General features: G+C 38.7%; 1 protein-coding gene across 1 annotated transcript in view; it reads left to right on the forward strand.

The window, feature by feature from the left end:
- PDSS2 (decaprenyl diphosphate synthase subunit 2) overlaps window positions 1–14,975 on the forward strand; it is a 122,808-nt gene that overhangs the window by 49,385 nt on the left and 58,448 nt on the right. Inside the window, exon 2 of the mRNA XM_075708148.1 lies at window positions 1,426–1,557. Within this exon, the coding sequence (XP_075564263.1) occupies window positions 1,426–1,557 (132 nt within the window). The remainder of the gene's footprint in view (window positions 1–1,425; window positions 1,558–14,975) is intronic.

Consider the following 14,975-nt stretch of genomic DNA (forward strand, 5'->3'; position numbering starts at 1 on the left):
GTTTTGATTTCCTTCAGTTATTGGGGCTAAAATGGTACTCTGGAATAAAATGAGCTTAGTAATCTGTGATGTAGTTCATAGAATCATAGAATGCTTTGGGTTGGAAGGGACCTTTAGAGGTCATCTAGCCCAACCCCCCTGCAGGGAGCAGGGACAGCTTGAACTACATCAGGTTGCTCAGAGCCCCGTCCAACCTGACCTTCAATGTTTCCAGGGATGGGGCCTCTACCACCTCTCTGGGCAACCTGTTCCAGTGCTTGACCACCCTCATTGTAAAAAATTTCTTTCTTATGTCTAGTCTAAATCTATTCTTCTTTAGTTTAAATCTGTTATTTCTTGTGCTGTCACAACAGGCCTTGCTAAAAAGATTCTCCCCATCTTTCCTGTAGGCCCCCTTTAAGTACTGGAAGGTCACAATAAGGTCTCCTCGCAGCCTCCTCTTCTCCAGGCTGAACAACCCCAACTCTCTCAGCCTGGCCTCATATGATTTATTTAACAAATATTTAGATGCTATTGGACATAGGTGCTCTTATTTATTGGAAATTTGTTTACAAATTTAATAGCATCTGGAATGTATTATCCTTTCTTCTAGCTATTTAGCCTTATTGATGAACACAGGAAGTAGAAAGCAGCTTGACAAGGACAGGAAGAATACAACTGGAGACATTGCAGTCAAAAAGGAAAGCTAAGCTTGCTTTAAAACAAGTTGATTTCTGAGATGGTGTATCTAAGCGGTCATTTAGAATTGCTTTCAACAGGTATGTTTTGGGGGGCAGTTTCCTTCTGACCCCAAATTTAAAGGTGCAGCATTTGATACAGTTCCTTTGTTTAAAGCAGCCTGTCTCTCCTTCATTTATCTCTAACTTTTATTTTACTTCTTTCATCAGGTTCTGCAAAGTCTATTCCTAATATACTTAGACATGTTGTACGTATTGTGTGGTCTGTTCATAACCACTCTGTTCTAAACAGTTTTCTTTCAGCAGGTTATAGGTTTTGGTTGCATCTTTACTCCCTTCCCTTTCTTCTCGTGAAGTATGAGGCTTCTTTTGGCTTTTTTGTACTTCAAACAACAAACTGAAAGCTCTTATGTTCCTGTTACAGTAGATCACATTGAATTATTCTGAAATACTCCTTTCATGACACGACATGTAATGCAGGACATATGCTGCTCCTTGGAAGTAAATAAGATTTAATCCTGAATACTTGCTTTTCTCTGCAATAGTAGTATTTCATTTTAAGTGTCAGGTAAAGGATGACAAAAGATCATGAATAATAATTGTAGCTTATTTCCATACAAACGTGAATATTAAAGTCTTGGTGAAATGATGGCAGCCTGAGGTCTGAGTCTTTCTTTCTGCTTTGATATGACCAATGAAAATGGATTGTGAAAACATGCTTTTTTTTTTTCTTTCCTTTTTTTTGCAGGGGTTTTGTGTACGATAGCAGACATAATTTACAGATGCGAGGTTTGGTCATATTGCTTATTTCCAAAGCTGCTGGACCCAGCACAGCAGAACTCTCTTTCCAGCACAACATGGTCAGTGGAATTTATTCCAGGTATGTAGTAACTTTCTTTAGCAAGATATGCCAAGGTACATTTGATGGGCAACTTCGTAGTGGTATCAAAGCATCCTAAGTGGCCTGCTCAGCTGTTAAGGAAAATCAGTATTTACCTAATTACAAAACTTGGTTCCTCAGGGTTACTGTAAGCTTTCCACAGTGAAAACCATTTCCTACTCTTCGTAAAGATATTTGTATATCTTATGATAGCCACGCCTGTATCTTAATTGTGGCTTTTGGGCACAACCAAATTAAAAACATTTGGACCAAGATAGTTATTTGAAAATTTATGTTGAGAGGTACTTGGAATCAAAAAAGTAAAGATACTAGAAAATATTTTTAATAGAGTATTTTCATTTTGAGTTACTCGGGTGTTACTTGGGTACACCTACTTACTAGGTATTTCAGAGTCAGATTGCCAGTCTTGTGGTATACCAATTAGTTTTGCCGAGCCTGTAAGTTTTGCTATAGCCCCTTTGAAGGATATTTGCCCATGAAACAGCAGTGTAGAATAAAGTTTTTACCTCCCATGTGTCACAGCAGAATTACTGAACCTACCATTAAGGTTCCTCAGGCTCTCACTTGAGATAATTCAGCTTCATTGAGTTCCTAAATATTTTTTTAAGTATCTAAACTCAATTACTTAATACTAGTAACAACAGTAATCAAAAATAGTGGTTGCTCTCCTTTGTATGTTTGATAGTTAGCTGTTGCACTGAAGTAGTAAGTGAGATTGAAGTAGTAAGTGAGATCTGGTTGAAAAATTGTAAAATTTGAGGTTTTGAAATCCTTTTGAAAAATTGGGATTGTTGCTTGGTTGAAGGAACAGACTGTCATTTTTTCAGCTAATTGTGTTTCTGACCACTGTGATGTATTAAATGGAGGTGCACAAACTTAGTGACATGCTTGTATCCTGATCTGTTTTAGAAGTGCAGAGATAGCATTGTAAAATTGAAAAGACCAAGCAAATAAAGTTGTTAAAATATACGTAGTATTTTAAAATAACAGAGAAGGAAAATATGTATGAATGAGTACAGACAGAAATAATAATAAGCAAGAAAAAAGACAAGGCTATAAAAAAGAGGCTTGTTATGGAGGGCTGTGTTGTCCCTTTAGCTGTTTAATTCCATTCTTGTTTTGTTTTGTCCTTAATGTCCCCTTAGGGTTGTAAAATTTTTATATTTATATGCAAATTATGTTGTATGAAAGCATAATTCTAGTTAGTTAATTATGGCACAGGAGGTATTTTAGTTTGTTTTGTAAATGATTAAAAAAGTTTACCTTAAGTATGCCTCATAAAAGGAGAGAAAAAGCATTATTTTTTTGATAACTAAGTTCTTGAGTGTGATGATTCTGACCATGGAGGTTACGTTTGAGTGTTTAAAGCTGCCATTGGGAAGGTGACTAGTGGAAGTATTCATTAAGGAGCAAATAGGACCTTGAATTAATAATGAGCCAGTTGGTGTAAATGGACATCATTGGAACTATGCCAGTTCAACCAGCTGAAAATCTAGCCTAATAATCTAAGTTTGAGCAAGTCAATAGCCATTATAATATCTAGTTCAGAGTTACAAAGGTACTCCAAAAATGAAGCAGTTTTGAATACGCCCACACAGGTTCACTTAAGGTTCATTACTGTCTGCAGAAGTGATGACTATGGAGTTGTTAATTTAAATGGATTTTCAATGACACTTTAAGTCTGTAGCACGGTGTAAATATGAGCAAACTGATGCACGCTAGGAGAATGCCGATGCGTTGTTTCATTTTGTGCCATAGTGGCCAGTTCTTGCCCTCCACTGAAGTCACTGTGGGCTTTGCCTTTGGACTTCTTTATTTAACGTACTTTTCCAATACAGTCTTAAATGTGAATCTAATTTCTGATTTTGATTTCTCCATTGTATAAAGCTAAGAGAACAGGCAGCTTGTAAAATAATGATCTTAAAGGGCTTTTGTGATTGTTTTATGTATTACAAATAGTGTTTTACAAACTGCTTTCTCCTGAATAAGAACAAAAGGACATAGTTTTCCGTGAGTACATTTTTGTCTGCTATCTTGGTTACAGTGTAATTATATACGGTGTATATATTAGACATACATATCAAAGGTAAAGTATATCCCTCAGTGATACGAAGTGAAGAAATAGGCTTAATCCTTTATTGTTCATATATGTTTCTAGCTTCAGAAAGTATTTTTTGGAAATAGATTCTTACAGATTTTCAGCTCAGCTGTAAACTGTACAGCTCTTTTTGTTGCCATGCCATATAATTACTTCATCTTTATATATAATATTTTGCTGGAAATATTATTTCTGGCACTGTAATGAGCATCTTCATTGCCTGATACTTATGTGCTGTGAATGTTATATTGTGGACTATTAGCTGGGATATGGCTCACTTGATTTTAGGGTACTTAGTAGTGATTAATTAATTGCATTCCTGAAATCTGAGCATGAGCTAAGTTGTTCCAGTACTTGTCAGTGATTGCACCAGCCCAGTCTTTCTTTTCCCACTGTTTGTGTTGGAACCAGCTCTTGCGCTCTCTTTAAATATTCAGTCCCAAAGTGGATAGCCAGGTTACATCAGTCTGCTATATCTGGTACTACGCTAAACGTAAAATCTGTGACCAGGAAGGTGTAACAATGTAATAATTATTTAACTTAGAAAAGTAAAAAAAAAAGGTGGACTTTTTTATCCTGGAATCTGGCGTGTTTTGCATAACCTCTTCTCCCTATTCCATATTCTTGAATCACAATATAAGCAAGCAGTACGATAACTATAATTAAAACAGAAAGACACTAAGAGCTGAATTTGGAATAGCAAAAAAAATTTTTTTTATCCTATTCTCCTGTTCTCTAGATGTGTCAGTTCATGGGACAATTGACCTAAGTGTATAAAAATAGTTTAGCTAGCTGCTTAGCTGACATCTGGTTTTTACTGGTACACAATGGAACAAAACCGATGCTTGCTACCAGAGAGCAATCTTTTCCAGAATAATGAGGATTACAATTTAGGTAGTTACAGGAACAGGGCTAGTGTAGTTATATGGTGCTGCCTCTGGCCAGCATTGCCTCCAGCTTTAGCACTTCATAATTTGCAGGAGATGTGTTCTGCCCGCATTAAGCTGGGGGCATGGGGGTCATTGTACGCAAGGATATCATAGTAACTGCTGGTTGCCTTATGAGCCATGCCAAAGATAAGGGGGAAGTGTTATAAAAGTCTGTTTGGCATGCTTTACTCTGTACAGCCACCTCCCTGTCATGTTGCCAACAATCTGACTTTATTCCTATTGGCGGGGGAAAAAACCTGGCTTTACTTCCAGCTCAGCACCAGTGATCCCAAAAGAGGATGAAGAGGAGAAGTAGCAGCATGATAAACAGCTCTATTTCAGCTGCTGGACAGATTTCCTAAAGTTGAAACTTTCTGCTGGTCTCTTAGCCTTTAGGAGAATATTTCCTTGGCTACAGAAGCATTGCAAACGTAATGATGAAGTGCAGTGCTCACTACAGAGTACGCAAGCAGTATCATGTAAGGGTTGATGTCATTGCCTGTACTGAAGCAAAGCATGCATCCGTATTCCCTTGAAACTCCTTCCTACTTCTGTGCCGAAGAGAAAGCAGAACTCGCATTTGGATTTAGGTAGAATCTAAGTAATGATAATTTATAATGCTAATAGTATCAGAGAACACCTTAGACGTGACACAGGAGCCTAGAGCTTCATAAGAGCTTTGAGACACATTTCCTAACTGGTGATTATACTAGAGTCTGACAGTCCTCTCTGTTGCCTTTTGTCAGAGCAAAACTCACTTGGATAGTGAAGTATGCAGCTTGCTATTCTTTTACTTTGCTGATGGAAATGAGGTTTCTAATTGAAGCTCCAGGATCGTATCGTTTCTGAACACTTACAGCTTTATGCTTCATAGTTGGAGCTAGAATCTTACAGTTGAAGATACCGAGACTGGCTTGGGCCCTCTCACTAAATACCCAAAGGAGTATCTTTTTCTGTTCATGTTTGACATTGCCAGACACTACTGGCTGGGGACTGAGGAATCTCTCTGGCTTTATATGAGTAATGTATTCATAGAATCATAGAACCGTTTAGGTTGGAAAAGACCTTTAAGATCATCCAGTCCAACCATTAGCCTAACACTACCAAGTCCACCACTACACCAATTAAGGGTAGAGCAGTAATTTCATGTTTCCTGGCTTGGTGGCTGGATTATTTTTAAATGAAGGTAAAAACTAGGAATCATTAAGGTTGGAAAGGATCTCTAAGATCATCAGTCCAATCATGAACCCAACACCACCATGTCCACTAAACCATGTCCCAAAGTGCCATGTCTACCCATTTTTTTGGACGCTTCCAGGGATGGTGACTCCACCACCTCTCTGGGCAGCCTGTTCCAATGCTTGACCACTCTTTCCATGAAGAAATTTTTCCTAATATCCAATCTAAACCTCCCCTGACATACCTTGAGGCCATTTCCTCTCGTCCTATCGCTAACTACTTGGGAGAAGAGACCAACACCCACCTCACTACACCCTCCTTTCAGGTAGTTGGAGAAAGCGATAAGGCCTCCCCTCAGCCTCCTCTTCTCCAGGCTAAACAACCCCAGTTCCCTCAGCCGCTCCTCATAAGACCTGTGCTCCAGACCCTTCACCAGCTTCACTGCCCTTCCCTGGACACGCTCCAGCACCTCAATGTCCTTCTTGTACTGAGGGGCCCAAAACTGGACACAGTATTCCAGGTGTGGCCTCACCAGCGCCGAGTACAGGGAGACAATCACCTCCCTGCTCCTGCTGGCCACACTATTCCTGATACAAGCCAGCATACTGTTGGCCTTCTTGGCCACCTGGGCACACTGCTGGCTCATGTTCAGCTGGCTGTCCACCAACACTCCCAGGTCCTTTTTGGCCAGGCACCTTCCAGCCACTCTTCCCCAAGCCTGTAGCGTTGCATGGGGTTGTTGTGATGCAAGTGCAGGACCCGGCACTTGGCCTTGTTGAACCTCATACAATTGGTCTCGGCCCATCAGTCCAGCCTGTCCAGATCCCTCTGCAGGGCCTTCCTACCCTCGAGCAGATCAACACTCCCACCCAGTTTGGTGTCATCTGCAAACTTACTGAGGGTGCACTCAATCCCCTCATCCAGATCGTTGATAAAGATATTAAACATAGCCTCTATTTTGCAGCTTAAAATGCAAGTGACACCAAAGAATAAACTTATGCCATCTCTTCAGGCCTCAGTATCCTTGGCTGTGATACAGCAAGTTATTTTTCTTCTCCCTCTCATGTTTTGCATCTTTTTTTTTTTTTAATTATTAGTGCCAGTTTCAAAAATACCCTCTAGCACTGACATCCATTGAGTCAGCTCTGCAGATTTCCTTGGATGCTTGTCAGAGGTTTAAAAAAAAAAAATCCTTTTTTTCAGTTAAATCTGCCTGTGCATTCACACTGGTGGATCCCATGGTCACTGACAAGCAAAGACATGGAATATCAGAAGTACTGTGACAGATCTCTACTAAAACCTGGTAAATCCAATAAACAGATTGCTGGATTGGTGTTATCAATACTGGGCTCTGTCCCTGCATCTTCTCCCTCAGAGTGATGCAGCTGGCCTTTAAAGCTCCAGGAATTCATCTCTTGCAAGATGAACATGCTTTCCTACAAGCAGAAGGTACTCGCTGGATAAATTTGTCTCTGAATTAGAATTTTTCCTGTTGCTTGGAAGAGTGATGATAATACTGTAGTGACAGTGATCATGAACATATACTCCTTTTATTTAGTGTTTTAGTAATGGTTTGGAACCAGCATTGATGCTGCTTCCAACAAAAGCCCAATTTAAGTGGAAGTTGGCAGCACCTTGTTAGAGTGATGGATCCTTCACTTGTTGGGTTCCAGTAGCAATTCTTACTAAGTGCCCTGGGTACCCTTTTTTGGATACACGCACACATGTCACAGGGTCTGATTTCACTTGCTGTTTGTCATTGTGGCTATGCCAAGATCATCTTGTTCTTATTTGTTTGCAACTTAAAGGTCTCCAAGAAATACCAGATCTTAACCAGAGGGTTCATTCACCTATTGGTTGCTTTTTTTCTGGAAGTTTTTTTGGTTGCAAAGAAGTCAGGAAGGGGTAGGCGTCATTCTAAGGACCCTAAGGACAGAGGACATACTGCTCTGTCCCTTTGCAGTTCCATCTAGCTTACTCCCAGCTTTTCATTGCTAGATATGAAAACAAAGCCTTGCCTTAACTTAATTTCCTTCCCCTGGATTCCAAAGAGCTTTACATCATCTTCAGAGAAAGTTCAGCCTTCCATTACCCTCCTTTCAGGGTAAACCAGATGCTGCTGATAGTACATCTAGGTTCATAGGATAATTCAGGTTGGAAGGGATCTCAGAAGGTCTGCAGGCCAACCTCCTGCTCAAAGCAGAGTCAACAATGAGGTCAGACTCATCTAGCTTTCTTCCTGAACGTCAGGTCTTTCAAGAACATAGTCTTCTTCACAAGGTGATAATCAAAATGTGTTTCAAACAGATGAGTGAACTTTCTACCCCTGCCTTTAGCCTCATGCTCTGTGTTTAATGCTGTAGTTGGTGTGCATTCATGAATATGTAGCTTACAAGAGGCCACACTGATGTTGGCATAATTTAGCCTGTTAGGTGTCCTTACGGTCATCTGAGAGCTGAAATATCCGAAGAACTTTCCATCCCAAGATTTTCAGAATTAGTAACATGGGCTGTGTCAAGGCCTATTATGAGAACACAAGCATAAAGGTCATCTCTGTCTTAGGGATACGCTGCCAAAAGTTGCTGTGTGTTAGTGGGAACACTAGGAATCTCTTCCATTTCTCACAGGTGACAGCTCACCATCTGCAGCTTTATCTGTTCTTTCTCCAAAACCCATGCCATGGCAGGCGTAACGGAGGTGATGCTGTGCTTGTTAGAGCAGTCTTTAATTACTGTATGCATGAAAGGCAATCAGACTGCCTCCAGGGAACTGAAGCTATGTGAATGATGGTCCTTGGACAACTTCAGTCTGGGAAGTTAAGTATGGACTAGCATAGTCAAAAATGTAGAGGCTCTATACTTGTTATAGTACACTTTTGAGACTTGTAGTCTGCACACATTTACACAAATGGACATTGGTTTGTTAACTTCTGCATGTGTCCTGGACTGCTGTTGAACTGGGATTTTATGGTTGAGAGGCATCTGAAATGGCAATACTCCACTTTGTGTATTTAGCGTAATAGCATATGAGGTGTGAGCACGCCTTCTCTGGAAATTGAGAAAATGTAAAAGGAGTTTCACTTCTAGTGATAAACAGAATAAATACTCCATGAGGATGTGCACCTTGAGCTCTGCATTCCCCGAGAGCTCCAATTATTGGCAAGTAGCCTCTGTCCTGTCCTTGCAAATGTGACCAAACAGCTAAGAGATGATAATGCTGTTCTTGACTCAGAAGACTGTCACATCTCCAATTGGAGTAGATGACTACAATAGCAAAGGGCTACCTTCTAGCTTAGGAACAGGTAAATGTTACTCTGGCAAAGGAGGTCTTTTACTGTGTAAGCTGTATCTTCACTTGCTCAGCTCACCAGTAAAGTTTTGCCGGCAAATTCTTTCTACTGTAGAGAAGCTTAAAGATGTTTTTAATTTTTCATAATTGTTTAAATGCTTTCCAACTGAAATGTGTCTCCACATAAATCTGTATTCGATTAATAGTTCTACGTAAAGAAATCAGATAGTCTTCCTTTAAAAGGAAGAAAGGGAAACGCAAATCCATTACAAAGCCTCTTGGCTAATAAGCCATGGCAAACATGAGTAAATTTTGGTGAAGGTGAGATTAATTGTATTGTTACAGTGTGACACTTAGAGGTTGCCTTGACCTGTTTGCTACTAAATTTTATAAAAGCCTTCTTTCTACCTTGCATGTTGTAGGTTTATCTGTGAACAAATTCTGTTTGAGAGTTATTGTAAAAGACAAAACTCGGATGAAATAAAATCAAAGAGTGATCATACAAATGATGATTTTGGTACCTACAAAAATACAAAGAGCATGAATGTATGACTTCTTGCCTCATCTTCAGACCTTGCCATTCTTTCAGTTTCTGTACTCTGAACTGTATAGTGTATTAAGTTGGAAGATTGGATTTGACTGTTTCTTACCTTCATATTTTGAAGTAAATAAATGATGCCTAACTTTATCATGGACTCCTGTCATGTGAAGAGTACTTCCGTATTTGTAAGAAGTTTTTTCTCCCATTGCTACTTGTCTGAGTTTACTAGTAGTGGAAAACTAAATTAGATTTACCCTGACCTGGTGCAATGCAGAGGGAGTAGCTGTGAACCAGAGTTTGGGAGACTTCATGCTGCATTAAACCTATCCCCATCAATGATGTAAATTATGATAGAATGTGTTTAAACAAAATGAAAAGCAAGAAATGAGAAAGATGTAGTAAGACCAATAGTGTATGTAGGAACTCAAAAAAGGCAGAGCTTTTTTCTTTTGTCTGGTGTAAGTATTCAAACTGGGAGTTTTAGTGCAGAATAGCTTTTGCACTTTAAATTCACACTGGCTTATTGCACACAAGCCCTGGGTCTCAGCTGCAGATATTGCCGAGATTAATCTTATTAATGGAACTGCTAATTGGTGTTTGACTTCTAATTATAGTAACAATAGGCCATAACAATCAATCCTCACCTTTACTGGGGCACATTAGGACTCTTTATCATAAAAATGATTTCCTTTGGGACTTACTGTTCTTATTCCTATCTTCTGGAAGGCTGGCTTTCAGTGACGGTGCAGTATCCCAACTACAGTGTACTCTAAAAGCTTAGCTAATGAACTGGTAGAGAAAATGCGTGGTCCTAAAATATTCAATGTCTAAGTGCATTAAGAAATAGAATGCTCTTGACAAAATTATTTGTTTAAAAGACAATGGGAAAAGTATCTCAAAATATGAGCAGTGGTGTCCTCTATAATTTTTAAGAAAGGTATAATTTTGTTTCCCAGTCCTTGGTAGCTTTTACTGAGAGGAAATCTAAGTGATTATTCTAAATTATTCTATTTAGTTTTTGCTCTCCAGGATAAATCCTGTGAGATTCTTCATCTCATTTACAATATGAGTCTCAGGAGATGAAAAGCACATACAACTTGATTACATATTCCTATTGATCATCTTCAACCCACAACAATAAAAATCAACTCCAAATACAAATCTAACAATATTACTAATTCATTACAACCAGTACTTTTCTTCATTAACTTTTTATTGTTTTCAGCATACACAACATGTGCAAATACAGCAATTTTGTGTTGAATATGAAAAGGTCCTCTCCGTATGCTGTAGAATAAATCAGAAGGCACTGCATGAAAGCTAATCAAAGACTGTGGAGAGTTATGGACTCAAACCTTGTTCAAAATAAGCCTGCTTAGCACTAGATAGCTGAGCAAGGTAAACTTGGTATGTACATTACAAAGGGGTCATGTTGGTTTTTTTTAAAAAAGGAAGTCACTTTCAGTATCATAGAAAGCAGTGTAAGGATGGCTTACCTTGGAGAAACCATAATGCTGCCTGCTGTCTGTCCAGCCCACCCTTTTCCTGGAGCTTCCATCTCCCGCTGCTTGTGAAGTGAGTACTGGACTGCCACCATGTGCAGCGTAGCGTAAAAAACCAGAGCAGCACTAATTAAATTCTGCAGTGGGTCAGGAGCAGCTGTGGGAGCAACAAAGTCCTGCCTTCACCCTCATGGGAACTTTTCAAAGAAAGGCCAGATGACCTGTGGGTAACAAGACCTAGTACAGCCTTCCTGGGGCATGACATCTCCATGCACCAGAGCACTTTGCCAGACCTGTTCTTTGGTGGTTAGTTGTAAAATCTTCCCCTTGCAACAAATTTCTGCTCAAGAATTTTCCCATTTTCTTTTAAAAAAAAAAATTTGAAGAGAAATTTCCAACGATCACCTAAGCACAATCCAGTACTGTGATGAAAGCACATAACAGCTTAACAGCTCTGGGGACTGCTTATCCCTCAGAACTACGATGTCAATATAACCAATTGCTTCACAGCAAGTTCTTAAGTAACTATATTTATGTAATTTATTTGTCCTACAGTCCCAAAATATCTCCCATGCTTTCCCATCTGCTGAAGTACCAGCTGTCCTCTTCCCAGGCACAACCTATTAGCTTCTCCCTTGACAAATTTTACAATGCAATTATGCAGTTTCAATACAAATTTCTGCAATACTGGGGAAATTGTAGCAATATGAAGTTAAGTATTACAAGGCTTACTGTACCAATTAATTTATTTTCTTATTATGATTCAGTCAGTACTCTGACATAACATAACTGAGGATATTATAAAATTTTTCATCTGCTGGGGTGGAATTGAGGAGAAGGTCTTCATTATACTCCGCAAGTATATGTGTACAGAAATATGTACTGATCTTTGGCATATTTTGATGTATGGGGGAATATGTTGTCTCTGTGGTGGCAATAGATTGCTTTGGGGTTGAGCATAAATAAGAGTGGGCCTGACTGCTAATGAATGATGCCCTCCTAGCTCAGAAGGTATCCTTTTTTGCTTAGAGTTCATGAGAGTGTATAAAGACTATACAACATCCATTCCCTTCCACTTGAAATAACGGCGTGTTCTGGACCCTGATCACATTATACATTAAGTGAATGAATATTTCTTATCACTTCACTGGTACCTGGCCTTTAACTTGCAGTCGATTTTCGTGTGGAATTTGATAGCTCTGAGATGCTTCTAAAGCAAACAATAATAATAATAATAAAATAAGCAGCATATTATTGTGGGTGGTGTAGACAGGGTATTGTGTTGCTGGACAGAGAAACTTGGTTATTTGTAATATATTCCAGTGTAAAGGTGGGCATGTGAGCACATACAGACAGCAAGTATCTAAGGAAAATGCAAAGAAAGAGAGAGAAGTTATCACTTATTGCAGTGCTATAGCCAGGAATGTTCAAGGTAATAAGAAATTTTCTTTGGCAGGAAAAACAGGAAGAGAGGCAAGAGAAGATTGCCTAAGAACCTTTCATGTAGGTTTTTTTTGTTGTTGTTGTGTTGGTTTGTTTTCTTTTTGAAAGTGGGGAGAAAGGGTTCTAACTTGAATTCTGGTAAAGAATGTCAGATCAAAGATTCTTTATTTCAGAAACTGAATTTTCTTCAGGGAGTGACAGCTGGATTGGGAGAAAAATTTTTTGACTGACTCCTTTTTAAGTAGACATTGACTGAAATAAAAGTGCATGCTGACATCTTCATATGGTAGATCTTCATCTTCACAAGCAAAGCCAGTTTTTTTTTTTTTTATTTGATGCAGTAGTGGAAGAGAAATTACTAAGGAACAATAGCAAGAATTAACCTGATGGAATTGACTCATTAATAAAAATTAATCATCTTTGCTTAACCATTTTCAATGGGCATGGGATGATATTTCAGTGAGATTGGAATTCAGATTGGAATGGAAAATATTAGTCCCTGTTATGTTGACCTTGGCTATTAGAATAAGAGGAAAGTTAAATTGTTACTTAAGTTAATAGAAGGTTTTAGGTATGGATGGATTACAAGACTAGCAAGTCCAGATTTGGAGATAATGGTTGTATCTAAGTTACTAGAAATATGTATGACACTGATCGGTGATTTGAGAAGAGGAATAAGGTGCTAGAGAATTAGGGATAAAGATTTCAAGAATATGAATACAGCATGGTATTCTAACCGTGTTGTATTTGAGAAGGTGCTTAGGGCAGTCAAAAGAGAAATCGGAAAGATGATGCTTTTTTCTAGGGTTTGCAGCAATTGAAAACTTCTGGTCAGCACTGACAGCATGATTATGGAGCATGTTTGGTGCACGTGAGATTTTGGGAGCTTGATTGCCCAACTCTTGAAGTCCATTAAAGTATTTGCAGTTGTAGTTTTTAATTTTTCCAAAGACTTGGCCAAACTTGTGTAAATTTTTGTGGAAAGAGAAGATGCAGCCAAATAAATCGTGCATCTAATATTTCCAGAAAGGGAAGAAACATAAGAAGGTTTCAGATACTGTGCAGTATTTCTGATTGCTTTCTCATAATTGTTATGTTTCACCAAAACAGTGTTCTGTGGAAAGCTTACTTCAGGCTCTTACAGCTGCAATTTCATTCTGGCTTCTGGTATCTATGCAACAAAACCAGTACAAAAAGTTCAGCTAAATTCATGTGCTGTTCCAGTCAGCAAATTGAATTTTAGCAAAACTACAGTAGTGGCTGCTGTCAATAAATGATCCTATTTTGTGGACTTGGTTAGGAATTCTGCAGAAATTAAGTTTGTTCTTGAAGGTGGTTTATTAGCATATAGCTGTCTCTCTGCCATCACTCACTTGGGGTTAATGTTGCTTGAATTGGTTGATGTCATTTTACCCCTTATTAAAATATGTAGATTGAATCATTCTGGGATGAAAGGACCAAAAAATGAAAGCATGAGATTTTCAGATACCTTATAGAACTGCTGTAAATAAGGTAAAAATGGATGAAAATTATGCCAATGGTATAATAGTAGGCAGGGGTTTTCATCAAAAGACACATTTTCTCAATATCATGCGATACTCCATTTGTATAAAATATATTCTAATAATAATGATAAAACTTCGCAGACATCAACAACCCCAAATGCTTGCAACCACGCTGATATGGTCCCAGAAGCAGCAGTTGGTGCCTTGCTCCAAAAGGTTTATTATCCTTTCCCTGCTGGCGATTCTGTCAACACACCTGGTGTAAGGGGCAAGGTCTCCGAGAAGTCTGCCGTCTCCCTTTAGCTATTAGTCTCGTTCCTTGTACATGGCAGGCAATATCCATCTGCCGCGTACTTCTGCTTTGTGAAAAGCAAAAACATTCCTATAATAAACCATTTTAATATATGGTATTAATGCCCCTATCCAATTCCAAACATTGAAAGTTCAGGAGGGGAGAGGAGAGCAGGTGTGATAACTGTACTTTTAATTGCTGACTAACATAAATGTAGTTACAGCTGTTCAGAATAGGACAAGTTTCCTTGATAGTAAGAGGTATCTGTGGTTGTGCAAGCAGTGTATGTTTTGATTTTTTTTTTCCCCTCTGTGTGTTGGATATTTATTGGTATTTCAGAATATACAGTATGTTTTATACAAGTATGATTTTAAAAAAAAAATATATATAAAATAAACCCCAACCCTGTCTGGTATACTGTATTTTGATGATTCACATTTTATTTTTTTAATGCCTTTTTCCTGTGCAGTTAGACATATGAACAATCTATTCTCTTAACAGGACTGCTCATTTATCAGGTGTTCGTTCTTCACTGCATAAAAAAAGTTACCTTCTTTTCTCTTGCATAAAAACGTTCCATGTATTTCAAGTGTCATTAGTAGCAGAGCTTTAATGTCAAG

This window comes from Pelecanus crispus, chromosome 3 (genome assembly GCF_030463565.1).
Source record: "Pelecanus crispus isolate bPelCri1 chromosome 3, bPelCri1.pri, whole genome shotgun sequence".
In the NCBI taxonomy this organism is placed as follows: domain Eukaryota; kingdom Metazoa; phylum Chordata; class Aves; order Pelecaniformes; family Pelecanidae; genus Pelecanus; species Pelecanus crispus.